The sequence below is a fragment of the Lepidochelys kempii genome, chromosome 20 (genome assembly GCF_965140265.1).
Source record: "Lepidochelys kempii isolate rLepKem1 chromosome 20, rLepKem1.hap2, whole genome shotgun sequence".
Taxonomy (NCBI): domain Eukaryota; kingdom Metazoa; phylum Chordata; order Testudines; family Cheloniidae; genus Lepidochelys; species Lepidochelys kempii.
In genome coordinates, this window is record NC_133275.1 from 18,397,448 (window position 1) to 18,424,328 (window position 26,881).

Genomic DNA, 26,881 nt, shown 5'->3' on the forward strand with positions numbered 1-26,881 from the left:
CCCCTCCCAGACCCGCCGAGGCCGCCGCAGCAGGAGCAGCAGCCGCAGCCCCTCCGCCCTCCTCCCGCCGCCGCCATCCCGCCCGCCCGTCCCGGCTCTCTCCCTTCCCCCGTCTCCTCCCTCCCCCTCCGAGGGGGCCCCTCCTCCCTCCGCCCGCCCCGGAGACCCCGTCACCCGCCCTCCCTCCTCCCGCTCCCCCCTTCCCCGTCCCTCCGTCTACGGAGCGGCCGATCGGCCGGGCGCTCGGCCACCCCGCCGCCAGGTAAGGGAGCGGCCCGCTTCTCCGCCCGGATCCCCGGCCTCGCCTAGCCCCGCTCCCCGCCCAGCCCCTCGCCCAGCCCGGCTCCGCTGTCACGTCAGCCCGCGGAGGCGCCCGCGGCCTAGTGCGGCCTACTCCGAGTGTGTGTGTGCGTGCGTGCGGCGGGGGGAGGGGCGGCGCTGCTGTTGCGCACGAAGGAGGCGGCCAGGGAAGCAGGCCGCGGGGCGGGGGACAGGGGAGGAGGCCGCGGCCACGGGGAGGCAGGGAGGCGGCGGGGACTCTGCGTCACATGGCGGACGCCTGAGAGCTGGGCCGCGGGGCTGGGGGGGGGGGGGTGGAGGCGCCCGGAGGGGGAAGGGCTTTGGGGGAATCGAGTCTGCCTGGTTGGCGGACAGGGTGGGAGGCCTCCCTCCCCCTCTCCCCCCCCCCCCCCCGCCGCCTTGTGTGCGCGCGGCAGGCCACGGGGCCTCGCTTCCTCGAGGCGGCGGCTCCGGATCGGAACCCCCTGCTGCGCTATGAGCTGATGTGGGTATGGCGTATTATAGGGGGAGGGAGTGGAGTAAACCCCCCCCCCCATCTCTGGGTGGCGGGGAGGCAAGTGATGAAGCTGGGGGGTGGGTATGAGGGAGGGAATTGATACCCCTCGATCGCTATTTGGGACAAGTATTGCGGTGCGGGGAAGGGGGAATCATTACTAGGGCAGAGTAGAAAGATTGAGGCGTAATCTCTAGAGGTAGAAAGTAGCTTTTTGCCCCTTTACTTGCACCCCTGCCCTCCCCCCGCCGGTGTCCAATCCTAAAATATGGAGGCTCCGATGAAGCAATAAGGATTTTAAAAGCTCCTGAAATCGGAGGAGCTCAGCTGGCTGTTCAGACTAAGGATTTATTTTGAGTGTTTACTAATTAAAAGAACACCTAGCGTATCTCAGATGTAGTGTGGAGGGAAAGATAAGCCGATTTGCAATGCCCTCCCTCTAGGAGCAGGATTAAAATACAGTTTTAGATAACTTCTCGGGGCGTGGTGGGGAGGAGAAATGTTTGTATGATTGTTTGTGTGGGGTGGTGGGGCTAATGAAAAGGAAATGTTCTGGGAGAAGTCTCAGGCTTCTGGATGTGAGGAAATGTGACCCCCCCCATAATTAAAATTAGAATTTACACACTGGATCATTGCTTCTCTGTGCACCAGTAATGATTGGAGACATCGCTATTGACCGATTGCTGTCTCATTAGCAGCTTATAGTAGCTATAAACCTACAATCATTACACAAGAACTCGGAAGTGTCTTAAACATTGTTTTGATCAGCTGTTTAGTGCTGGATAATCTAAATTTCATGAACAAAAAATATTACCTTTTTGTTTAGAAATCACTCTAGTGGGGAGAAAAGGTTAATAAATTGAAAAAAACACTTGGTGAAAAGCATGTTAATGTTAATTTGTGTGAACTGGGTAGAAATGTACTAACTTAGTTGGTAAAAGAATGGTTTAAATTCCTAATGGTGGTGACAATGACAGATGAGTCTTGTACTACCTCCAGTAAACTGGGAAGAAGTGTAATCATCTGGACTCAGCAAGGGATTGAGAATAAGAACTCCTGGGTTCTGGTCTTGTCTCTTTGGAATTTTTCCCCAAACTAGGATGTAGGAATGTTTCCCTACTTTAGAAGGATTTAAAGGGGATTTATATATAGATGGCATCTTGAAAATATGGGCCAAGAAACACTTCCCTTGGGGTCATAATAGAGAGCGAACACAACCTCCTTTTTCGTAGTTGTCTGTTTTCTTCATATGGCCTTAGCCTGGAAATAAGGCGGTGCTGCCGTAAAGCCCAGTTGGCAAGTTCTGATTTGGGACTGTAGGTCACAACTCTGCCAAATGAGCTCAGGTTAGCTCTTCCCATGTTGGAAGTTGTTAAACTTTAGCACCTCACTGCTTTGCCACACTAAAGGCTCATCTGTACACAGCTTGCAGCAGTTAACTAAAATGAGTTCTAAAGTTAAGCCAACAACTAAATTAACTGGTGCAAAGCCCTATGTGGGCACACTTAAATTGGCTTTCAACTGGGTTATAGCTCACTAGTATGTAAACTAGTTTATCAATGTTTGGGTTTTTTAAAGTTGATTTAGTTAACCTTAAGGCTTTTGCTCCAGAAGTTATTCTGGAATAGCTATTTATAAGAATAAGAGTTCATTTTTGCTCTTGCTTAGCTTAATCCATTAAACTAAACAGGAATAAAATGTTCTTGTTCTGGAACTAAAATGTCCACACATGGATTTATTCTAGAGTAGCTATTGCATTTTAAATTCATACCCTACCCTCATCCAAATTCTTTTTCAAGTGTAGAGAAGCCCTTAAACTGGGGTAAACTGTATATGAAGACTTCTGCAGGCTGAAGGGCGGGGAAGCAGGGAGGAGAATGGACACAGACCTCATCCACTGAAGCTATTAGCAGGCGCTGTGGGAGGGAGCTGGAGAATGGAAAGTGACAACTGATCTCTTTACAGCCTTGGGTTCTGGCATCCAGGGGGTGGGGAGTTTAGGTTAGTTGCTCAATACCCTTGATTCAGCAGAACTGCTCAAGCAAATGTCTCATGTAAGAATTAACGCACTTGGAAACATCTAAGCTTATTACACACTAGTCTCTACCATACAAATAAGTGCATGCAAGTTGAGTGCCAAATGATGAACAACTGTAAATACACTCAAATCTGTTCTGACAGCTTGTCAATGCCGCTCAGTTACGAGACAACCCACTCTTGTCAGATTGAGCTAACCCTCTAGAGGAATAATAGTGCAGAGTGGGTTCACCGTACTTGGGATAGATTGTGAGCCATGTAGAAAAGGGTGTGTCCTTAAAATGCTTTTTCTGCTGTAAATAATAAAAACCAAGGATGAACTGGGTGTTCTCAGAGCATGTCATCAGACATCCTCTCTTCTGTTATAGTTTCTATCCCCCAGCGACCAAAGATTTGACCACTGACAAAGCCTGACTCGTCAGAACACAGCTCAAGATGGACACCGGTGTTATTGAAGGTGGTTTAAATGTCACACTTACCATTCGACTACTTATGCATGGAAAGGTACTTGGCATATCATCTCTTTATACCTCTGGTGAAACTGGGTCGTAAGCAAATGTCTTGGAAACCCTTTTTGTCTGATCAGAAGATCAGTTCTTTATAGGAGTGTCTTTGTAACCCAATGGGAGTCTAGTAATTTAAATAATGCTAAATAAAACCAGCCTAATGTTTCTTTGAAATGGCTCATCATTAGAGCCATTAGCTTCTTGATGCTGGGAACTTCTTGGCATGTGGTCTGTTCCTGGTAAAAGGATATCTAGTGTCCATTGGAACAGAGTTTTTTGAAATCTCAATATATCAGTAAAGAAACTAGCAGAACTGTGTGTGTGTGTGTCGGGGTGGGGGGGGGTATCTGTTCTATTAAAAACTCACAAGGTACCAGATATTAACACTTTGTGTATTCGGGAGGGGATGAATGTCAAGCACCCTATAGAATGTTTATTGTAAAATTATTTTCACTTTATACTGACATTCATAGATTCCAAAACCCTATAAGGGACCATTGTGTTCATTTAGTCTGACCTCTTGTATAACACAGCCCATAGAGCTTTCCCAACATAATTCGTAGAACAGATCAGATGTTAGATAAAACAATCTCCACTTAAAAATTGCTGGAGATGGGAATCCCCCATGACCCTTGGCAAACTGTTCTAATGGCTATTACAGCATAATTTTTTATGTCCAGTTTGAATTTGTCTAGCTTCTGTTTCTGACCAGGGATCATTTTAATCACTATAGACACACAAGTCACTATAGAAACACAAGTGAGTTGGCTAGGAGAACAGTGAGACTTATCAGACTTACTAAAACAATCTCCTATTGAAAGAAATTGCTAAGCTTCACACTGATCTTGATCAGGAAGGGAAAACTTATGCCATTAGCTTGCACCCATGTCTCTGAAACCATGTTCTTCAATCTTTAAGAACTAACTAGTGCTTTTGTCCCCATTGCAGGAGGTTGGGAGCATCATTGGGAAGGTAAATTACTAAATTTAGTTCTTACCCATTCAGTTCAGTAGTAAAATAAAATAACACGTAACAGTCTCTCTTCCTCTTCTCTTCTCATCCCCCTGCAGAAAGGAGAATCTGTAAAGAAGATGCGCGAAGAGGTAGGTTCTGGGGACCAGGTGGCCACAAACTGGTCTTTAAAATCAGTTGAGAGAAACTTGGGTGGATCCTGTGGCCCTTGTATGAAGTCTTATGCAGGGATTCAACAGTTGTAGTGGCAGCAGATAAACTCGTGGGATGAAAGGCTTCTGGGAAATGTAGTTCTGACCAATCTCTGCACTGATCTAGCAGATAGAAACTAAGATGGCTGCCCAAAAGAGCAGAGATGAGCGAAGTGAAGGGTGGATTTCATGGTACGAAATAGAAATTATTTGTGTAGTAGTAGCTCTTAAGGGTCTCATTGTGCTAGGCACTGCACACAGGTAATGGAATTATTGACTGTTGTAACATTATCTACTGCCCTGCCAGTCCAAGTGGGAGTGCTGCATGGTGTCAGTCCCATTAGTGTAGCATCTCTGCTCTTTACATTCACTTTGTTCCTCCAGAGTGGTGCCCGCATTAACATCTCGGAAGGGAACTGCCCAGAACGGATCATCACTCTTGCTGGACCGACCAATGCCATCTTCAAAGCATTTGCTATGATCATTGACAAACTGGAAGAGGTGAGTGTCTCTAGCCCTCGAGTGGGTCCTGGGAATAGTCAGGGAGTACCTAATGGCTTTTATGCTAGCTAGAGGCAAGACGTTGACTAAACCCTTTTTAGGTAGAGATGCACTGTTGTGGCCAGCCAGAATTGCTGCAGTCACTCAACATACTTTGAATCTGGAACACTTAAGAAAACTCTGCTTGAATCAAATGTAGGGTAGCTAACCCTTGGGTGAAGGGACTGTTGACACAGGGGATGAACTATCCCTGCTGTGATGCAGCACATGGTGAGAAAGGGGGGCATGGATCATCTGTGGATTACCTGTTCAGCCCCTGGCACAGGATGCCCTAACTGGCAGCCTTGATGTGTTGGGCCACTTTTATGGGTGCAGAATTACAAGGGTGTAAAAACAGGCCCCATCTGCTTCAAAATCGCCTGTGTGTGTGAGCGGATGCAGTTGCAGAAGCTTGCTGTGGAGATGAGGTGGAGTTTCCACTGCACCTAGTATGGGTCTGTTATACTGGGGAGAAATGGTGAGCCCTTTTGTGCCAGCATGCCTGAAACAGTGGCCACAGAGTAACATGAATTGGGCATGGGTTTAGGCATGGGTTATAGACTTCAGCAGTGCATCTTCAGTCCTGTGTGTGAGTTGCCATGCTGGCCTGAACCTCCGGTGATTGCACTCGCACTCCCCTTCTGTACCGTTCAGACCTGAGCCCAAGAACTATATCCGAATCTGGCTAGATAACATTCATGGGGCAGGGATTCATGGTTGTTAAGCCAGCACTCTTAAATCAAAGTATCCAGCATTGTCAGAACAGCTTTATCCTGGGAATACTGAGTACATTCATAATTTGGTATTGTGATGACCATCAGTCTGGTGGGTTGCCTGGTCAATCAGTTATTTCAGAGGGTATAACATTCCTCCCTTCTGGTAGACTGAGTGAAGTACTGTTCCACAGGGCAGCAAGGTCTCTTCCTGGCACCTAGTGACAGCTATGCCCTGAAGCAAAAGGCTTTGATGGCTCATGTGACTTTTTAGCCTAGCCAGTGGAACAAATGCTCTTCAGTAGGATGGGAGGCTGCCAGCTTGGAGGCTGCTTCTTAAAAAAGCCAAATGTCAATGTTTAGTGGTTTCTCCAAAGCCAGCTAGGCTCTTATCTCTTTGTGGAGCACTGTCCTTGCCGGAGCTCTGCACTTGGTGTGTGACTTTCAATTTTGAGATCCAGTGCCCAGGCCAAACCATGAGCCTTTAGCAAGTAGCTGTGCGTCAGTAACCTGAGAACGTTGACCCTGTGCCTGGGATAAGGCTCACTTTGCAAAGCCTGAACTGCTGCCCTTGAGCAGTGGAAATGTCCCACTGTCCCCAGGATGGGAACATGCAGCTCTGATGTGGCTGCTATTAAGCATAATTTGACAATCCTAGAAGCCATTTGTGTGCAGCTGCCTGGGTCAAATTAATAGAGAAGGGAGCAGATAACTGGATTGCAGGGCTAGAACTCCACTGCAAAGTTTCTGGTAATGCAAACAAAGAACTGAGCTTCCTAGCTTTAATTTCAGACCCCTGAGATAGGGCAGCTCTGGGTAAAGCTGTGGCCTCCTTACTGCTGCTTTCCTTGCTGGCTCCTCTTTGCCTCCTATCTACAAACACCAGTTATTTTATATAATAGCTGCTGGGTTAACTATTCTTCAGAGGCTGTTTTGGGACTAGCCAGTGATCTGATCCCATATCATACTCATGTAGCTTGATACTGAACTAGAATCATCATCTGCAGGATTCACAATACGATAGCAGCAAAGCTCTTCTATCCACCCTGGTAGCTTTTAAGCTGTAAACCTCTTGATTGTAACCATCTGAATAGCTAGGTGTCTCCAGATACATGTTTGGAGTCCTCTTAAAGTTCCTCTAAGGAACATTGGGTTCTGTGGGAGCAGCTGATCTCCAGCTAATACAAGAGTGCTTTAGGGTGACTCAAACTTCCTGGCAGCTGGTATGAAGACACATGAGTTTATTCTTTTTCTGTGTTACTCCTGTTGTCTGATGCCCTTATGCAGAGCAGGAGAATGCAGTTCCCAGTTAGGGGGAGTATGTGATGTGATAGTTTTTTTTTTTAGCCACTACTTGTTGGCTGTACTGTCAGACTAAGCAGGGTGTCATGGACTTCAAGGCCAGAAGGGACCAGCATGATCATCTAGTCTGACCTAGGTCACCCACACATTCCTGTAGTAGGCCATAACTTCTTGCTGAGTTACTGAAGTCCTCAAATTTTGATTTCAAGACTTCAAGTTAGAGTCCACCATTTACTCTACTCGAAACCAGCAAGTGACCCATGCTGCAGAGGAAAACCCCCAGATCTCTGCCAATCTGACTTGAGGAATTTTTCCCCAAATATGGCAATCGGTTACACCCTGAGCATGTGTGCCAGCCCCACTAGCTGGACACCTGGTAAAGAATGGTCTGTAGTAGCTCAGAGGCCTCCTTCCCTAGTGTCTCATCTCCAGCCGCTGGAGATGAGACATGCTGATAGCAGTCCCAGATGGGCCATGTGTCAATGTAGGCAATTTTATCACACTGTCCTCTCCATGAACACAGCAGGGTCAGTCTTAAAAGCAAGTTAAGTTTTTTGCCCCAACTACTCCTTTTCCAGAACTTCACTCCTCTGATGGCTAGAAACCTTTGTTTAATTTCAAGCCTGAACTTACTGATGGTCAGTTTATACCAGTTTGTTCTTGTGCCAACATTGGCTCTGGAATTAAATAATTCCTCTCCCTCTCTGATGTTTATCCCTCTGATATATTAATAGAGCAATCCTGTCTACCTCAGCCTGCATTTCATTAGGCTAAACAATTAGAGTTCCTTAGTCTCCAGGTCTGTTCCGATCAGTATCGGATGGGAGACCTCTAAGGGAAAACCTGGGATGATTGGCAGTGCCCAACAGGATGGTGCCTCACATGGGTCACTGAAGAGCCCATGGTGCTCCTTGCAAGGGCAGGTGTCTAACCCTAACTGGAGTTTAGCCTAATTACACTGTCTTCCCTACACATCTCCCAGCGGTTTCAATAGGGTATTAGTTTCTTGAACTGGACCGTTGCTGTGAAATGCCTCCCCTTGTGCACCTCAGGCGTGCGTGATCCCAGTTTTAATACAGGAATCCTGCTCCTCTGAGTGGGTGCAGGGCGCTACACTGTGTAATCAGATGATGGACCGAGACTGGGTAGACTAGCTAACTTGCTAAATGCTGCAGTCCCAAGGCATCCCTCTGAGTATCTCCTTATCCTTTCAGGACATCAGCAGCTCGATGACCAACAGCACAGCTGCCAGCAGGCCCCCTGTCACCCTGAGGCTTGTGGTACCTGCCAGCCAGTGTGGCTCCCTCATTGGAAAAGGAGGTTGCAAGATCAAGGAGATAAGAGAGGTTTGCACTTTCTGACTCTGACTAGTGTCTTGTGGGCAGGTCTTGCTTTGAAGAGGAGTTTTCAACACCAGTAGTAGCTGCAGTTCAACAGCAGGAGCTTTCTCTGTAGAGGCATCTTTTCGCTCCACCCTCCCCATGCCATAAGTGCAGGGTTGAATACTACATAGTAGAGACTTGGCATCATCCTTCCTTGAAAAGCACCTTATATTTTTAGTGCTTGTGAAACTGAGACCAATACAGTGGCTGGAGCCAGACATAGTGGAGTCAGGAGCTGTTGAAGATCCCCTCCTCCCCCAGTTATGTTTGCACCCCAGTCCAAGCCTGATTACTTGAATCCTCCTTTCTAAAGCAGTGGGAGGGGGAGTTGGCCTAGTTGGTGCAGGGGAATGGGATGCAGGACTCCTGGGTTTCTGCCACTTGCTTGATGAATGACTCTAATTAATTTAACCTCTGTGCTTCCACTTCCCCACCTGCAAAACGGGGGCAAGGGAATGTGAGGATTAAAGTTGTCCAACATTCATGTACCACCTAATGCTGTGAACCACCAGGTCACGGACACCAAAGAATGAATTAGTTCAGCTTCGCTGCTCATAGACACACGTCAACTTGCACATCAAGGCAAAGTTTAGCTTTAGTTTTTCTTGGCCCTGGGTTTCTAATGACTGAATAATTCCAGTCAGGACTAAACCACTTTAGGCTGTGCAGAGGGAGGGTAGAACTGAAAGCATGGAGTTCATTGCTGCTACTGGATACCATGAGATCAAAGTGGCGTGCTTGACTTTCTATTTTTAATCTTAAACTTTAAGAGCACAGGGGCACAGGTCCAGGTGGCTGGAGACATGCTGCCCAACTCGACTGAGAGAGCTATCACCATTGCTGGGATACCACAGTCCATCATCGAGTGCGTCAAACAGATCTGTGTGGTCATGCTGGAGGTAAGCCCCAGGGATGAGCTGCTAACTTCCTTTGCGTGGGGAGGCAGACAATGTTGGCAAAGTGGCATCTCCATGTTTGTTCCTAGAAGCTTAATGAGGGGCAAAGGACAATCTAGATGCCATTAGCCTTGTATTCAGACTCTGTGGCCAGCAACATTATTAAACAGAAGTTGACTTGGACTCTCCTACCTGACTGCAGAGAAACTGGTCCCACTTGAAATGGCGTCTGGGGCCTTGTAGGGGCAGGAGAGGAATTGCCTATTGGTTTAGGGTCACTCTGTGGCTTTCAAGGTGAAATGCAGAAGCGTTCAGTTAGGACAGACTTGCCAATACCAAAGTTAAGATGAACTTGTCAAGAAGCTAGTTCTTCAGCAAAGCCAAAGACTCCTGGACTGTGCCAGTTAGACAAGTGGCACCACACAGCAATAATCACGGCTTCACCACATCAGCCAGAACTTTCTACTCACCAGGCTAGTGCCTAATACCCTGGCTGGCTCTGACCTATTGCAGCTGGCCAGGTGTTGTGACATAGACACCAGGGCTGGGAGGAGGGAGAAGTGAATTGCTGTTTGCTGTAACTAGTTGCTCTAACCCAGAATCTGAGCCACTGACAGGACTTATAGACCATTCCAACTCCTAGAAGGCTGGTCTCTAGGAAACTCCTGATCTGGGCATTTGCTTCCTTTAAGTGTAGGAGTATAAAGTAGAGGCTTCATGTTTAAGCATTTAGGAAAGTCCTTAGCTGTGAGTACTAGTGAGTCTCTCTAGAGTCTAATCTCTTTCCTCTCCAACTCTCCTGTAACCCAGTCTCCCCCGAAGGGTGTTACGATCCCATACCGACCCAAGCCATCCAGCTCTCCGGTCATCTTTGCAGGCGGTCAGGTAAGGCCATTCCTCTACTTGCTGGGCATAGGGTGCGGGAGAGAAGGTGACCTACCAAGTTGCAACATTGCCAGCACACATCAGCCCACTCTGTGCATGCTTGTCAGCCACGCTGCCTACCTGGCCACTATAGAGCTACCTCTGCTGCTTTGGTTGGATTCTTCTGGAGGCTGCTCTGAACATTCAGCAGCCTCCGACTTCCAGTAGGAGTTGGACACTTTGAGGAGCAGAAAGGGTTATTGGAGAAGGGGTGACAAGGTTCATGGGAAACAGTTTTTAAGCTTGGTGCCTGAGTAGCCAGTCCAAATCCTGTATGTGGCATTCAGACAAATCACCACAGCTTGAACATCTAAATACAAGATTTACATCTTCGGTTGGGGCACTGTTTGAAATTTGGTGTTAGCTGGGTGGCAAGCCTTGATATACAGCAGAATGAAGCAGCAGGGGTTAATGTTTCCAACAGAGAACCGTTGGGGAATGAGGGATAAGTCAGACTCCATAACAACCAGGGAGGAGGAAGGATTTTCCCAACTCCACCAGATTATGCAGGTGTCAGATTGTGAAACAAGCAAGACCACTGGGGTCTTAGCCATTTCTGTAACAAGTTGACTCAGGAGGGCACATGACCACCTTCAGCACCATGCCTCCAGGGGCTCATGTGGTTGGTAGTTAAAACATGCCATGTATTGGGCATACTATGCCATGGCATGTGACCATATAGTTGAGTGCTTGCTGTAGCTATGAAGCAAGGCATTTTTGTGGCTGTTATCAGTAGCACAGGCCTTCTAACAAGACAGGATGGGGTTGAAGCCTCTCAACACTAATATCATAAATTTCAAAACAGTGATTGAAAGAATCCTATTCAGGCAGATTCTGTGACTTCAGTCATTTTGATGTTTCAGACTTGTCCTACAGATAATGACATGTGAAAAGCTTGACCACCAGTTCAGGCAGACAGTTGTGTGGGCAGTCAGGGTAGGTGTGGCCTTGGGAAGCCCCAGAATCCTACTTCCTGAGAGTACACCTGAGGTTGCTGGGACTGTAATACTCAGAGGATTGCACTTCAACACAGCCAGTGCCTCCACACTGGAAAGGGTTGCATAAGGCAGATACAATACCAGAGCCTGTAGCAGTTACATAGTTTAAAAGAGAAAAACCTTCCATAATGCCCAGGGCTTTCTTGTGTGGAGCAGAGGCATATATAGCTAGGAAATAGTGGTGCCTGTAGGAAAATACAGCAAAGTAACTGAGGTAGCAGGTGCATGGTGAGACGGGAGCTCTTCCCTAGAACCAGAGCTACATGAGAATATGCCATGTGTGTTGGGATAGCCTACTGTTCTCCCAACAGGCTGAGTTTGGGAGCAGTTCTGTCATGTTCTTGTTCCTCGCCTCGGTCCCTTCCCTTTCCTCTCCATCCCCCATTCAGTTCCCTGCTCTCCAAAGGCTTTGGCAGCTGGCTAGGCAGCTATCTGCCAGTGGAATGGCCCACGGGAGGTGATTGGAAGATATTGTGGCCCAGTTCTTTGGCTCCTGCAAACAGAGGACTGTACTGGCGGTTAGCCTTGCAGCATGTGAGTGCCCTGCCACTAGAGCAGTGAGGAGCAGGCTCGTTTGCGGCTGCATTCTTCCCCTGGCTCCACCAGGCGCACCCAGCGCCAGACTAACATTTGGACTGGCTCCCTGGCAAGCTCGTGGTGGTGTTTGTGCTTCTCAGTGGCAGTGATGCTTAACTTGCAGCTCAGAGTGAACCATAAGTTTGTCTAGCACAGGGTCAGCCCTCTAAACCAGAGTAATTTCTGTGTGAATTTCGTATTAGCGGAAGGTTTCGGATTGACAGCCCTGGAGACTGAAGTCCTCTAATTTATCCACAGGACAGGTACAGCAGCGGCAGTGCAAGCTACCCCCACACCGCCCCATCAATGTGCCTCAACTCTGACCTGGAGGGACCACCTCAAGAGGTGAGAGGGGAGTTCAGTCTCCATGGCCCATTCAATCCTTGGCCTCTCTGAGACTGCCAACAAGGGTGGCAAAAATTGCAGTGGCTTTTTTGTGCTGTGGACTCCTGTCCACTGGGAACTGGATTAAGGCCACCAGCCTCTCCACACAGGCCACCCAGCAGCTGTCGCATGGTAACAACTTGGTCAATTCCAGCCTGGGCTGCATTTCTTGCAGTGATGTGGAAGTGAGAAGTCCTCCCTTTAGCCAACCAGTCCCCACACAGTGACTGACCCTTTGTGGGTAGCTTCAGTAGGAATCTGAACTCTGGTTTTCTTACCCCTTAATCTAAAAATACATGGAACCAGCAGGTCAGCCTCTTGCCTCATTCTCCTGAATGCCTTTTGCATCAGCTAGCATTGTTAGCCAGCTCCCAGCATTACCTTCAGCTGTAGTGTGTCCAGTGTGGTTTTTAGGTGTGTGGAGTAGTGAGATTTTTAAAGCGGGGTGAATGGAGGTTTTTTCCCAAAAAGCCCTTCAAAATCATGGCTGTTGAAGGGAATAGAGCTCTTTCCCTTTTTTGGGAGTGGGTGGGGGTGTATGTGCAGGGCAGGAGGGTTAGAAGCACTGTCTGACTCTCCACTACACACTCTACATCTTCACCAAGAAACCAACCCTTATTCTTGTGTCTGACTCTTCTTGGGGAGGGGGGGCAACACACCAGATCATCTTCCCCCCGCCTTTATTCCACACATGGCCAATTCAAGTAACATCCCTTTAGAAACTGCCTGTTGCAGCATTATGTCCCCTTTGTCATCCCCCTTCCTCCCCCCCCAAACAATTCTCCACTTTGGCTCTCTGGCTTCCTGGCTAGTTGAAATCTGTCTGTCACTGGGTGGCTGTCCGATGGTTTTTAATAGGACTGTTTTCCTCCTTTTGTAGGCCTATACCATTCAAGGACAGTATGCCATTCCACAGCCAGATGTAAGTTTTGTTTACACTTCTTGTCTTGAAATCCACCCCTTCTCCCTTCCAAAATTTTTCCATGCTTTCTCAATGCTAGCAGTCAGCTTGGTCTGAATCAAATCTGATCTTTAAACCAAAAAACTCCCTCAAATTATTTGCACGTCCTTCAGTCCATTTCAAACTAATCTAAGATCTGTCCCCCTTTCCTCCTGGCGTGTGACACATATACACACAGACACCCTGAGCTTGGTGCTTCACACAAGCTCCAGCTCTCCCCTTCTCCAATTTGGCACAGAGAAAAGCCTGTAAAGAGAAAGCGAAACAAAACAAACAGCATGGTATACTGTCATTGTGGTTCTCAGGGCAGGGCATGGGACACCTGGTATAGCAAGCTGGTGAGGGGGTTAGCGGCTGTCTCCACATGATGCTAAATGCATCAAATATCAATCCTTTCTGCTGGGGTGGCTGCAGGGCAGGGGCAGTGACTCTCCAGGTGGAAGACTGGCTAATGCTGGGCCTGAAGTGTAAAACTCCCATTTTTAGCAGAGCAATTAAGCTGTTATACTCTAGCTGTCCTGGTGTCCTGTCTTGCTGTGTGAGCATCTCCCTTCTACCTGTCACCCTTCCTTATTATTTAGGTGCAGAGCTAGGTGGATGTGCTCCTGACTTTCTAGAGGCAGGGTTAATGAGAGGCTGATCTCTGCTCATGGCATATTTTAGAGCAGGGAGGGGCTAGGGCAGGGAAGAGTGACTAGAAACAGCTGGACTACTAGGAATTAGTGATCAGGGGATGGGGAGGATATGGAGGCTAAACACTGACTCTATCCTGGTCTCTCTTCATAACATACCTCTACCTTCCAAATGCTTGACAAGACCCCTGCATGGTGTGTGAAGCACCACTGCAATCCTGTCTGTCTCACTTGTTTGTGCTTGTCTTTGGAGCATTCCTGTTGTAATTACTGCAGATGCCCTCAATTAACCAGGGCACTTGGGACTGGGGGGTGGCTTTCGCACATGCAATGCTTTCCTCCTCCCTTCTGCACCCATCTCTGCCCAGGGAAAGCCTTGCTTACCCAGCTCTCTCCCCCACCCCCAAGGGGTGGGCCTCTTGGGCGAGTCCCTGTCAGTTTTCTGTGTTTAATGTGTACTGACTCCCAGACAGGTTGAACCTGTAAAATTCCTGACACCAACCTTTTCTTTCTCTCCCTCTAGCTGACCAAGCTGCACCAGTTGGCAATGCAACAGTCACACTTTCCAATGTCTCATGGCAACACTGGATTCAGTGGTATGGAAATTCACTATTTCTTCTGTACGCTAGCATGGGCCCAAGCACAGCCCATGAGCCACCGCTTGGCCTCGCTGTAATGCAACCTCATGGTTTAATCTTCGCTAGTGTGTCTTAATGTGTGTCCAAACCAGGTAACCATTCTGCCAAATCTCTCTGACCCTACGATTGAGTGGGGCAGCGTGAGTGCTAGATAAGCATAAAACAGGCAGGGCCTTCCTGCTGCTTCCTTCACCCCATCCTCCGCAGCTCTGCCAGTGCGCCTCCCTTCTGACCTGCTGCAACATCCTCTCCCCTCCGGCTCTTCCAGTCCTGAGCAGCCAACTGCTGATTGTACTGAACTTGTGTCATGTGTAATATGGCTAAGATGTCCATTAAGGCTTTAGGCTGAGACCACCAAACTCATTGTCACTTGTATCTTAACAGGCATTGAATCCAGCTCTCCAGAGGTGAAAGGCTATTGGGGTAATGATTAAAAACCAAAATCTGTAGTATTCTATTGTGTATTAATACTGGTCAGTCTCGTTTGCCTTTTTTGGAAAAAAAAAAAAACAAAACATTGCCAGCAACATAAACAGGGGGCTGAAGGAGTTTGGGAAGGGATGTAGGTACTGACTGGCTCGATAGCACTTTGTTCTTCCCCTCCCCACCCAGAATGCAGCCAGCTGGAATCTCTCCAGCAGAGAGCAGAACTTCCTGGAATGATCAGTCAGTGTCTGGCTAACCCACCCCTCTAGAAAGCTGTGGGTTTGTGGTGCCTTCTAACCTTTTCCTCCTTCTCCTGGGGAGGAGAATTTCCATAGTTGTTGCTAGACTGGATCAGATCACTAGTCTTCACCCCCTGTCTCTGGTGGCAGATCCTGATGCTTCAAACAACTCCTGGTGGTGCACCCTCAAGGTCACGCTGTAGTGGCCATGTGCGGGTGGGGGAGCAGGCTTTGCTTTTCTGGCTGTTGCTGTGATCCCTTACGTCTGGAGGCTTCAAGCCCTTATTTCAACACTGCATACAAAAGCAGACCCTAATGGGGAGAAGAGCTTGAAGGGTGTTAGTGATAGCCACAGCTGGCAGTCAACTGGTTTGGACTCTTCCTTTAGCCTTATTGGAAATGGGGGGAGGGGCCTGTTGAGGGTGAGATTTTGCAAGGGTGTGCTTTCCCCCATCTGTCACCAGACTGACTCCACATCAAGCACCCAGCTAACTGGAGTAGTGTCACCCTGCAGTGCTGTCCTGGGGGAGGGGTTGCATTGCACTTCCAAAGTTAGCAATTGAGGGTGGCTTGGTTCCAGTGGGCATGGGAGCCACTGACTGATTGGAGCCCGTGTGCTGCTCTGTGACTGTCCTGACCGGAAGGAAGATCTGTGGTGGTACATCTTGAGGACTGTGTTGTGGGGTTGGGGTAACTTCTTACAGCTTGCTCTTCCCTTCCTGTTAAACAGTCTTCAAGATAGCAATGATTCCAGCAGCAAATGCTGGCTTGGCTGGTCAGGTGTCTGTTCTGCAGCAGGACACCCCACTGCCTTGTATTAACCTTGTCCTGGTCTCTTCCTGTCTTTTAGCAGGTTTGGATGCATCTGCTCAAACTACTTCTCACGAACTCACCATTCCAAATGATGTAAGTATCCCACAGGCAGCATCTGGGGGATCTCCAGCTGGCAGAGCAGGTTAGGATCCATGCTGGGATCTGAAAGCACATTGCATCCATTCCCCAGAGCTGTCCTGCAGAATCTTCCATTAGAAGTGGAGTGTGCAGAGCTGTGCTTTTCCTGGCCTGCTGAACAAAACCACAAACAAAATGAACAGGCCTCTGATATCAGTGCTTCTAACATTCTCTTGATACAGGTTGTTCTACAGCCCCCATTTTAGTCAGAAGGAGGTATCCTGTCTAAAGACAGATATCTCTGCTCCAGCTGCCCCTGCATCTCAGGGGTCCCCTGGTGTCTAACCTGTCTCTTGAGGTGTCTAGCACCCATTCTCTAAGGTAACACAAGAATGGGTGATCTCTGCAAGGTGATGCATACAGCAGAACAACTGTGTATGCAGAGAACAGCTAGTTGAAACTGCTACCAATTGGAGTACATTATATTCTGCAAGAGCAGGGTGTAATCTTCTCTACAGAGCTGTGTAATTCCTTATTCTAGCGCAAAGTAGGGATGCTATTAAATGGCCTTTTTGGCTGCAAGACTCAAAAATAGCACTTTGTACAGCTTCACAATTAACACACTAAGGACAGGAGAGGTTGGCAAAACTTATGAATGTTAAACTCTCCCATCATGGGACTAGCAGCTAAAGCAGGGGCCTGGAAATTGGGATTTGTGGTTCAGTGGGGGACCTTACCTCACTGCCTGTTTTCTCACCTGTAGGATGGTGAGAGTTGTGCCCAAGGCAGGGGAAGGAGGGTGTGTCCTCAGGTTTAATACTGAAGAAATAAGGATGTTAAACCTCATTCTTGGCTGATCTAACTTGTAACTAGAAACACTTTCTCCCTTAGTTGATTGGCTGCATCATCGGGCGTCAAGGCGCCAAAATCAATGAGATCCGCCAGATGTCTGGGGCGCAGATCAAAATTGCCAATCCAGTGGAAGGATCTACTGACAGGCAGGTTACCATAACTGGATCTGCAGCCAGCATTAGCCTGGCCCAGTATCTAATTAATGTCAGGTAAGTCTCTGAACAGCAGGTTGTCTAAGTGCATGTGGGGGTGGAGCAGCATGACTAAAGTATTCTGCATTCTAAACTAGGGCGATGTCAGTATCTCGTCTGCTCAGCTGGTTGGATTGTAGCTCCTGGGAGCAGTACTCCTGGTATTGCAGAGGGTGTAAGTGATACAAGCACTTACATCACTGACACTTCTGGTGCACCATTCCTTCCTCCCCCATAACTGCTGGAGGACCCAGCTCCCCTGCCTCCCATGATCTAATTTCCTTTTAGAATGTGGAAGGTTTAGGACAAGATTAGCCAAACTGGATTAATCTGATATTTTCCTGAAGCTGTTGGAGCCCTAACAGGCCCAGTTATTTCTTGCCAGTAAGCCAGGCTGGGATATATTTAGGGGAGGACCAGGTAGCTGGAGATACAGGAAGATGCCTCCTGTGTCTTGTGGCAAGGATAGAAATGGATTAGTCTGATCATATATTTTATTGTGCCGGTGTCCTGGGTTCGTTAACATGGGGTCAGCTTGGTAATGTGCCAGTCAAGGAAATCTGTGATCGGAAGCTCTCCTGAGCTGTGAACACTTGTTAGCAGCAGTTCTTGGCTAGCAGCTTTAAAAAGGAAGAAAGATGGAACCAGTGCTGCTGCTGTGGCTTTGCTTCAGTTTGAGATCGCTGCGCAGCTCCTTACTGCACTGGTGGCTACTGGGAGAGGCCTGTGCATTAGGAACTTTCCTGCCAACGCTTCCCTCCTTGAGCTGCCATCTGTAACAGCCCTAGCTTCAAGCTGCTGCTGAGGTCTGCAGTTCTCAGGTGTCCTCACTCACTGCAGCATAAGTCTGCTGCAGGTTTCCACAGGCTCAGTCAAAGAGCTGAGCTGGCACTTGGCCCTCTGCAGCTCTCCAGCTAGTCAGATCTCATAAGACTAAAGTAAAAAGCATTAGCTTAATGGAGAACTCACTTCCCTAATTAAAAACCTAGGGCAGAGCAGCTGGGCATGCATGTCCTAGATTCCCTCCCTCCTGTGCAGCCTGCTGCAGCTCTATTATGTTGCAAACTAAGAGCCAGGCTCAAGCCTAGGATCTCTAGCTATGTAGGTCTAGGGCCCAGCTCTTATTTACAGGGTGAAACCATGAGCTCTGGCAATGTTAAATTCCGCCATTAGCCCTGCCAGGCTTCCATAGACTGTTTGTTTTTTTTGGGTACTCTGTGCTTTAGTCAACCACAGTGACACATGGCACAGCTTATCTCTGGCCCCAGCTTATACTTGCTAGAACTCTGACATGAAATAGGATCCCCTCCTATAGGAACTAGGCATTCAGACCCTGTTTGTTTGAGATGTTTGGCAGGGAAGGGAACCTTTTTCCTTTTGGAGGAGATTTAGCAGCTGCTGCTTTACATTGATTGGCTCACATGGATTTTTGCTTGAAAACAAAGATCCAGGACTTAAATATCCCAGTACCAACCCCTACTGATAGTGTGAAATCCCAGCTCCATTGAAGTCAATGGGAGTCTTGCCCACTGACTTCAGTAGGGAAAATATTTTGCTCTGTCTCTGGGCTGACTTGAATGCCCCTAGCTCTTGTGCAGCCTAGCAATTGAAGTTCCTCAGGGAAGCAGCACTTGTTGCCATGAGCTATGAAACCATTGCAGATGCCCTAGTGAACATTAGTGTGTTTAACTGATGCCACTTGGGAATTGGGCCAGGGGTGTATTTGACCTGGGGTCTGGGCATCTGGAAAAGCCGCTCTTTAGTAATGTAGGACTTTTAAATTAGTCAATTGGAAAAACAGGATTACAGGTTATATTAAAGCAAGATGTTCTAGGGCTGTGTTTTTTAATGGCAGTTAGACTTTGGTTGTCAAGACTTGACTCTTTAGCTAGTTAGTGGGTAGCCAGTGAGTGACCTCTAGGTGTTTTTTGTTTACAGGCATATTCTGGTTATCTATTGCATCTTGAACTGAAATTCTAATGAGCAAAAACAGGTGGCTTTTGTCTGTCTGCCATGGGAGGAAGTCTCGGCTGGGAAGCCTGCTCTGTTGCAGTGCTTCAGAAAACCTTGCAGTGTGTAAACTGTCTCAGATGACAACTCTCCAGATCTAAAAACAAACATGAATCCAATACAGCAAAACTGGCTTTGCTGTAACATACTAGCCAGTGCAGACAATTCCCTTCCCGTAGCTGTTTCTGTAGGTCACATTTAAATTGATCAGTGACAGCTGAACATTGGTTTTTAAAGGTGGTCAGTATGGAGTGCTTTAATGTTGATGCCAGACCATTTAGAGGTGGGATTGATTTCCACTTTTTTCTGTGAAAGGAAAAAACCTGACTTGATTTTGTTGCTAGCTTTTCTGTTGCTCAGTCAATCAAAAAATGCCTTTAGGTTTATTCTGTTGAAGTTCCCAATTTTCTTAAAATGATGGTGCCTTCTGAACAGTGTATTGTATTTCTTACCTAAGCTGTAAACCCTTGATTTTAGACTTAATTGCAGGTTTTAAATACTTCTGAGGGGGTCTTACTAGAAAAGGACTCCACATGATCCCAGCTCCTAGAAGCTACATCTGTCCAGATGTTAAAGCAATTGAGCTACTAGAAAGCTCTTAAAGCCAAAAGGGACCACTGTGATCCATTAATCTAATTGCCTGCATAGAATTTTGCCAATGATACCTGCATCAGGCCAATAGCTGGCTGAACTACAGAATATTTTTAGTTAGCATGGGAAGTGGCTTAGTGTACAAGGCTTGCTCTGCATCTTTCAGTTTTAAACCAGTTGACTTTTTTTCCTGCCTCTTTGAGTACAGTAGAAGATGGAGACCAGTTTGCGTATCAGTTACCTAGACTCACACTTAAGTTTTAGACTTAACTTTTAGCCAGGCGCTAGCTAAGCTGGATGCTCCAAGGCTGTAGAGGAGACTGAGTTGCTGTTAGCTAGAACCCTGAGTGGGTGTGCTTCAAGTTTCCAGGCTAGGCTCATGCAATTTAAGCTGTTTGTCTCCTGTGCTTTTTTTTGTGGTGTTCCCATCCACCCACCCTTTTTTTTGTTCCTTTTTCCTCTGTTACAGTTTAGAAAGCGCTAAACCCTCCTCCCAGACAGCCTCCGTCACGATCCCCGATCACCTCAGCATCAACCTCTCTCAACCCTCCACCCCTTCTTCTTCTTCCTCCTCCACCACCACCCCCTCGCTTGCGACAGCAGGGGTCTCCGACGCACCCTCCAGCCTCCCCAACCCTCTTCCGACCGCCCCTTGTGTCTCCAGTCTGCTTGGCATGAAACCCGTCCCTCTCCTGGCTCTAAATGTTGTGTCTGCTGCTAAGGGTACCTCCACCACCTCAGCTGTGCCATGTGTTACTAACAAACTGAAACCGGAAAAACAGAGATTCTCTCCTTACTGAGTGTCTGCTTGTGACCGTAAAGGAACAGCAGATTGGTGTCAGCCTGGGGATCCCGTAGAGGAGCCTTGGAAGAATTTTTTTACTTCAAAAAAAAAAAGTGAGCTTGTGATTTCTTAGAATGGAGTTTTCTTTTTGCTGGTGACCTTCAGTAGGTCGAGAGACAATTTAACAAGTCCTGGAGTCTAGTGATCTGTTTAATTCCTTGATTTTATGTAGTTGTAGCTGTTGCTTTTAGTAGCTTGTTTGCATTGCTACATGAAGAAAATGTGATAGGAGGGTCTATTTAATGAATAAAATCTCAATTACTGCATTTTGGTTAAGTTGCTAAAGAGGCTGATCAGCCAAACTTGTCTCTGATGTCTGTACTTGTAATAAAGTTGCCACAGAGTATCTGCTCTGATAGCTGATGTGTCCTGGAATGGAGAGGGGGGACCAGAAATTACACCTCCCCATGTGATAGGGACAAATCAGCTGTGCACCTGACAATTGTCAGCATGCCCCTTGACCTCTGGTCAGACTCTAACCATGTTCAGAGTTGAGCAATTAGATCAAATGTAAATCCCCTCCCCTGTGCTGGATTAACATGGCCATGGGGGGATTCCTAGACTGCCTTTAGAGGCAGATGTTGGTAGCCCACACTTTTCCTAATCAGTACCATGAGGAAGATATGCTCGTATTCAAGGGCAGGGAGCTAAAACTCCTGGGTCCTCTAGTTCTTTGAGGTCGGCAGTTAAGCACCCCAGCATAGTTTGAATTGCTATTTGTCATTGAAACAATTTGTTCAAGAGCAGTGGTCTTGAAGTTTCCTTTTCAGACCCCTACAGTTTTGAATGGAGTGCAGACTTCTTTGGGAATTAGACCCCAGATTGAAAACTACTGTTCTAGCAGAATCCTACCCTAAACTCTGCTTACAAAATTCCACCAGCTCTGCTCACACCCCCATAAAGCACAGAATGGCTCTGGGAGGCCTGGAGGTTCAAGCCACAGGATTCCCCCATCCCAGACAGAACAGGAACCAAACAAGAGACTGTACTAGTGCTAAGATGAATGGTACAGCTGGAGACATGCAGACTACCACAACCAGCTGTGGGTTAAAGGCCTTGTGCCTTGAGACCTTGAAGGCACCAATTGCCTCTGATTCATTGTCCCAGAGCCATTTCATACCTGTGAGCACTGGGCGATCCAGTCCGGAAACAGCTGTTGCATACCTTTGGTGTCTCTGAAATAGAGAAATCTGACTTGGGACACTCCTTCCCTCAAGTACCTGCCTTCCCTGGGAGTTGGAAGTGACCCATTAGCATTCCTTCTGCTCTGTAGGTTATTGGCCTGTGACTCGGGTGTTGTGATGCATCCCAGGGCAAAGAGGGACTAGTGGCTGTCTATGCTCCTTGAGGGGCTACTAGCTGGTGGTGGCCCGTGGCCTTTTGTTACAGTAGTTCAGTGAGTCTTGCTCCCTTCAAAGGTACAGAATTCGTCTCCCCTCTGTTGGGCCCAGGTCACCACCTCATTAGCCTGGGGCTGCCACACTTAACCCTTCAGAGGCTGGCTTTCAGTGGGCTGTCTGGCACTTTTGAAACTAAACCCTGAGGCAACCATGTGACTCTGACCAGTGCTGCTTGGAACTTGCTAGATTGTCATGTGAATAAAAATGGAACTGTTAGTATCAAAGTGTAGGGGGTGTTTGGGGGAAGGATTAGTGCAGTCTGGAGTCCAGTGTGCAGCTGCTTATGAGATAGGTGGGATTGGCTCAATCCCATTGGTGGGAGCAGTTAATAGGCTCCCTGGATCTCCAAGCTGGCCTGCTGAGCCCTTAATTCTTGACTAGCACAGATCCTCTGGCGGTTATTCATTTCTGCGGTAGTTTAACTCTCAGCTGTAATTTACACCTGTTCTGTAATGTAGTGTAACCACATTAAGTAAAGATTGTCCACTCTTTACCCACTTCAGGCCTGTAGAGTCTGTTTTATCTGGTGTGCTAGAAAGTACTAAAGATTATCTGGCTGCTCCCACCTCCCTTCCCCTGCCCTGTCCTAGGCTGGGTGTCCAGCTTCTGCAGTGCAGGTTAGGCCAGGAAACAGGCAGGGTAGCAGACTAGGGGTGGGGAGGTGACTTCTGTTGACTTGCTCTGACCTTGGGCAAGTTACTTATTCTCCTTGCCCTCACCTCCCCCTGTAAAACTGCCAATGCCTTTGAATTGCAGGTGAGACACTCTAAAGTGCCAGAGGCTCAGCAGCTGGGTGGGCAGTGGGAGGGCTGGTGAAGAGCAGACCTGCTCTGATCAGGGCTGAACTCGGGGAGGTTCTATCCCACATGAGTAAGAGGCTGGGATCCAACTGCCAAGGGTTTGTCACCCAGATGTGCTGGGCTCTGAAATTTGGCCCTTAAGGGCTCCCCTTGGAGGGGGGTGAGGGGGGTTCATACACTTGGGGTGAAAGAGGACCAGCTTTGGAGCCCTCAGTCTTGGCTTCTGTCTGAGCCTTCAGTGGTACAGCGAGCTGCTGCCTCTTGGCACAGCTTTCCTAGGGAGCCAGCAATCCCCAGCTGCCCTTTCCATGTACTTGAAGTGCCTCGAATTCTCCTGTCAGCAGAGACCAGTTCCCCTGTCCAGCTGGCTTGAAGGTAGCCTTCAGTTGGATTGTTTCTAGCAGTTGGACTACAGGGCTTCGTCACATGTTTGTGGAGACCCTGCTGATCCCATCAAAGCTGGAAGCCAGAATCTCATGGGGGTGGGGGGGATCGCTTTGTTCCATTCCAGATGTCATGTGGCATAGGGAGAAGCTTGTCCAAAGGGCCCCAAGGAAATGCCCTAGCCTGTAAGTGCCCAACCATCCTTTGAATTGCCTGCCAAAAACTAGGTGGGTCTCCCCCTTACCACCCTCTTCCCAGAGCAGCCTAGCAAGGCCCTGCCACTGTTCAGGGTCCAGGTCCTCTCCCCCTACAGTAGAGGTCTGTCCCTAGAGACCAGCAACCTGTCCATGAAATACACTTGAGCATTTGGGACACCTGCAAACTTCACTTCCCTCAAGCCCCAATGCTGATGTGACTGAACAGGGCAGCTCAGCTTTGCCTGCTTCATAGTTAGATTTCTCTTCAGCTGATGTGGAAAAAGTGCCACATCACTTGTGCACTCCCTGAAGTACAAATGTCTGCCACTGTAGCATGCAAGGCCTGGGCTGAAGCATTGAATATCCTGGCTGCCCCTTTATTGAAAGGGAAACTAATCCTAGTCCCTGGGACTAAGCAGTGGCTATCCAGTCTTTTCTGCATGGAGCCATCTGCCTCCTTCGATCTGGCCAGGCCGCTCCACTAACTAGTGTTAGCACTGGAGACTCTTACATGTCAGACCAAGGTAAGTTGCCTGGCTTGGGTTAAACTCAACTGGCTAAAACCAAGTTGCAATACTTCCTCCCTCTCTGGCCCTTCACAGCCAAGCCCCTCACAGGACGGGGTGGGGATGTGAGGCGTTAGCTGGTTCCACTCCAGCGTAGCTTCAAGTGGTCATTCCTCATGGTGGTGTTTACTCCATGGCCACATCTTCTGCCTACATTGACTTGAAAAAGATGGCAAACTAGTGACTAAATCCCTGTCTTGACCAAAGGTGGTGGTGAAGCTTTGCCCTGGACATGGTGGGGAAGGAACTTGTACCTGTCAGAGTTTTGCTGGCTTGTGACAAACTGAGGGTCTGCCCCTTTTCCCCACGGAGCTTGGCTTGGACTTGGCAGGAATAAACTTGCTGCGATGACTCTGTGATAGACCAAGGCCAAAGTATTAAGCCCTGGTGCCTTGAGGCTGGCACGTAAATTAAAACTCTCCTGATGGTTCAGAGATGCTGAGCTCCTGTCACTTTGACAAATGCCTACTGACAGCAAAGTCCTCTGCAAACCACCCCTTCTAGCTAGTGTCTAAATGTGCCCACTGCTCAGCTCCTCCAGCTACCAGGCTGGAAAATGTGATGGTAGAATTTGCATGGGGTGGGGGAGAGGTGGTCCATCTTTAGGGATGGGGGGAATAGGGATGTGTCATTGTAGACTTGCTGTTTGGCTTGGCTGTGGGAATAGATGCAGGCAGATGCTCTTGGCACAGAGGTGGTCTCTAGCAGAGACCGACATCCAGGATCGCTTCTAGATTGGACTTCTGGCTGCTGGGAGTGTCCCCACTCTAGTCTTCCAGGACCAAACATGGGACAACTCTCCTGTGCTGTTTCCTGGTTAGACTTCGAGGACTTGCTTCCAGGGAGTCAGTGTCCCTGTTGCTGCTCATCAGCCTAGCTGGAAAGTGCTCACCAGTGGCCCAGGGATGCAGTTGGCTAATGTTACGCCTCAAGCATCTCTGTGGGGGAGGGGCTTCCTCTAGTTGTGCTAATCCCCCTCCAGATGTTCCCTCCTTGATCCCTCTAATGCAAACTAATCCACGTGCAGGTTCAAGTCTGCTGGGGTTCAGGGGTTAGTGATGCACAGAGCTCTCGACTCCTGGTGACACTAGCAGGTGCCCAGGGTTCAATCCTGCAAGATAGCCTTCCCCAAGAGCAGGCTGTCAGGAGCCCTCTGCTGCCACCAGGGAGTCTGGTGCAGTGCCACTTCCCCAGTTTCGTTTCTGAGAGTTTATGCAGCAGGCATTCTAGGCTTCCTGGAGCTGTGGTTCCTGACACTCTCCCCCCACAGTCTTGTTGCATGTTTCAGGAAGGTTTTGCTGAACTGTTTTCTGGCACTAGCGGGACCTGTAAACTGCCCTAAAAGGGGCCTGGCCCAGCTCAAAGTGCTGTGCAGGCTGCATTGATGTGATGTGTGGAATCCAGTGCCATCTCTGCTCTTTCAGAGGAATGAGCTGCTGCTGGAGTGTGGCCCAGTCTCTTGTCACTCTTTGTAACTGGCTACTCAATGCAGTTACTCTTGTGACAGCCTTACACAGTGCCAAACCTGCCCCTACCATAAGGTCTCCATGCATCTCCAGGTGGTGCTAGAGAGAGAACCTCAACAGGCCTGGTCATGACGTGCCTAGTACAACAGGACCTTCAGCTTCTGGGGGCGGATAGTGCTCAATAGCTGGCTTTTGGGAGCCTGACACCAGCACCCACAGCTTGGGCTAGATTCCAACGTGGTCCCAACGTGTTAATCTCTTGAAGATGCCCAAGCAGAGCCCAGCTTTAACCCTCTAGAGTTGACCTGGTGTAGGTTGGAACTGTTGGATGTAGCTGGGTGGGAGATGTCGTCCCTCTCTCTACATCTCATATGTAGCACATGCAGTATCCTAGGCAAAGTCTGTATTAAATGTACCACCTCTGCTTTGTTCCAGGCTTTCTTCGGAGACTGGTGGAATGGGAAGCAGCTAGGACAGTGCAAACGCCTCACTCATTACCCCTTCTGCTGTTCATGCCCATGAGCCCCTGTGTAGTGTCTAAGCAGGTCAGATTCCAGGTTTTAACTAGTTTGTAAATTTCAGTTTCTACGCGCTTTACCCATCCACTCCTGATTTTTTTTTAATTACAGCATTTTAATTCCTTTCTCTGTTCAGCTGGTAAAATGCTGAGTCACATCCTAGTTTTATAAGCTTTCCCTTTTTTGGCTCATGAAGTTTTTCTGTTTGTCATGAAATGTAAGAGTGGAATATTAATACATTTCAGTTTAGTTCTGTAATGTCAGGAAATTTTTCAAAAAAAAAAATAAAAAGATGGACTGGAGCTTTTCCTTGTGAATAGAAACTGGATGATTTTTGTTAATTGATCTTCCTTGTCTGACTCTTTTTTTTGTTGGGCTCATTTGACTAAAGGATTCATTCCCATGGCAGAGTCCTGTGCTGTCATGTCAGAAGCCAGAAGGAGTTGGCTCCTTTCAGCTTACCTGGCAGATCTCTGCCTCAAGGGGTAGGAGGGTTGGATCTGATAGCAACAGTCCAAGAGCTAGGAGTGAACCCCACATTCAGCTCTCATTTAATCCATAGCTAGACAGCTGGGGTGAGACCCAAAGGAAAGTCTCAGCTAAACCACTAGCTAAAGAAGCCCATCCAGGGCTAGACCATACACTGCATGCTCATTCCCTTCCCCTTGAGGGAGGTGAGGCCGGAGGGCAAGGCCTCCTGACAGGTTTACTCCCCCAAACAACATTGGTTTTAAATGCTGGGGTGTGGCCTGCACCCCTCTCCAGTTAGAATAGCCTTGTGCTGTCAGTTTCGGGGAGGAAATCTGCCCTTTTGGGGCTAAGGGCTCAGGCCTTAACACCACTCACCTTCACCCCAAGAACAGGGCTAGACTTGCCTGCTCCAGCAAAGCACAGGCCTAAAATGCCAAAACTGACTTTTGTCTTCAGTTGTACTGAAAATAGCTTGGTAGCCTCTGATGCCCAGGTTGCTAGCCCCTACTTCATCTGCCAGCTGTGGCCCAAGGAGACTCATGGGCCAGTGGGGTGCCATCCTTCCCAGCCCTGCGGCATCAATAACACAC

The 26,881-nt window shown here is 48.3% G+C and overlaps 1 protein-coding gene across 18 annotated transcripts; it reads left to right on the forward strand.

The window, feature by feature from the left end:
- PCBP2 (poly(rC) binding protein 2) lies at nt 1–26,165 on the forward strand. 18 transcript variants are annotated; one of them, XM_073318573.1, is made up of 15 exons: nt 4–262; nt 3,199–3,334; nt 4,285–4,308; nt 4,407–4,439; nt 4,884–5,000; nt 8,269–8,400; nt 9,207–9,335; nt 10,143–10,217; nt 12,089–12,175; nt 13,095–13,136; nt 14,331–14,403; nt 14,830–14,868; nt 15,961–16,016; nt 16,893–17,062; nt 20,115–22,387. In XM_073318573.1, exons 2-15 carry the CDS (start codon nt 3,266–3,268, stop codon nt 20,443–20,445), a joined length of 1,377 nt encoding a protein of 458 aa, XP_073174674.1. In that variant the 5' UTR covers nt 4–262; nt 3,199–3,265; the 3' UTR covers nt 20,446–22,387. The 18 variants fall into 18 exon arrangements, with proteins under 18 accessions (XP_073174678.1, XP_073174681.1, XP_073174684.1 ...); XM_073318576.1 differs by having other exon boundaries at nt 15,964–16,016; XM_073318588.1 differs by lacking the exon at nt 20,115–22,387 and adding an exon at nt 25,738–26,165 and having other exon boundaries at nt 11–262.
- Nucleotides 26,166–26,881: the final 716 nt, after the last annotated feature.

Bases quoted from the DNA above. Each gene is read 5' to 3' on its own strand.
- PCBP2 (XM_073318573.1), top strand. From the start codon at position 3,266: ATGGACACCGGTGTTATTGAAGGTGGTTTAAATGTCACACTTACCATT. The intron at 16,017-16,892 runs GTAAGTATCCCA...TTTCTCCCTTAG, and splicing joins AACTCACCATTCCAAATGAT to TTGATTGGCTGCATCATCGG. The intron at 17,063-20,114 runs GTAAGTCTCTGA...CCTCTGTTACAG, and splicing joins CAGTATCTAATTAATGTCAG to TTTAGAAAGCGCTAAACCCT.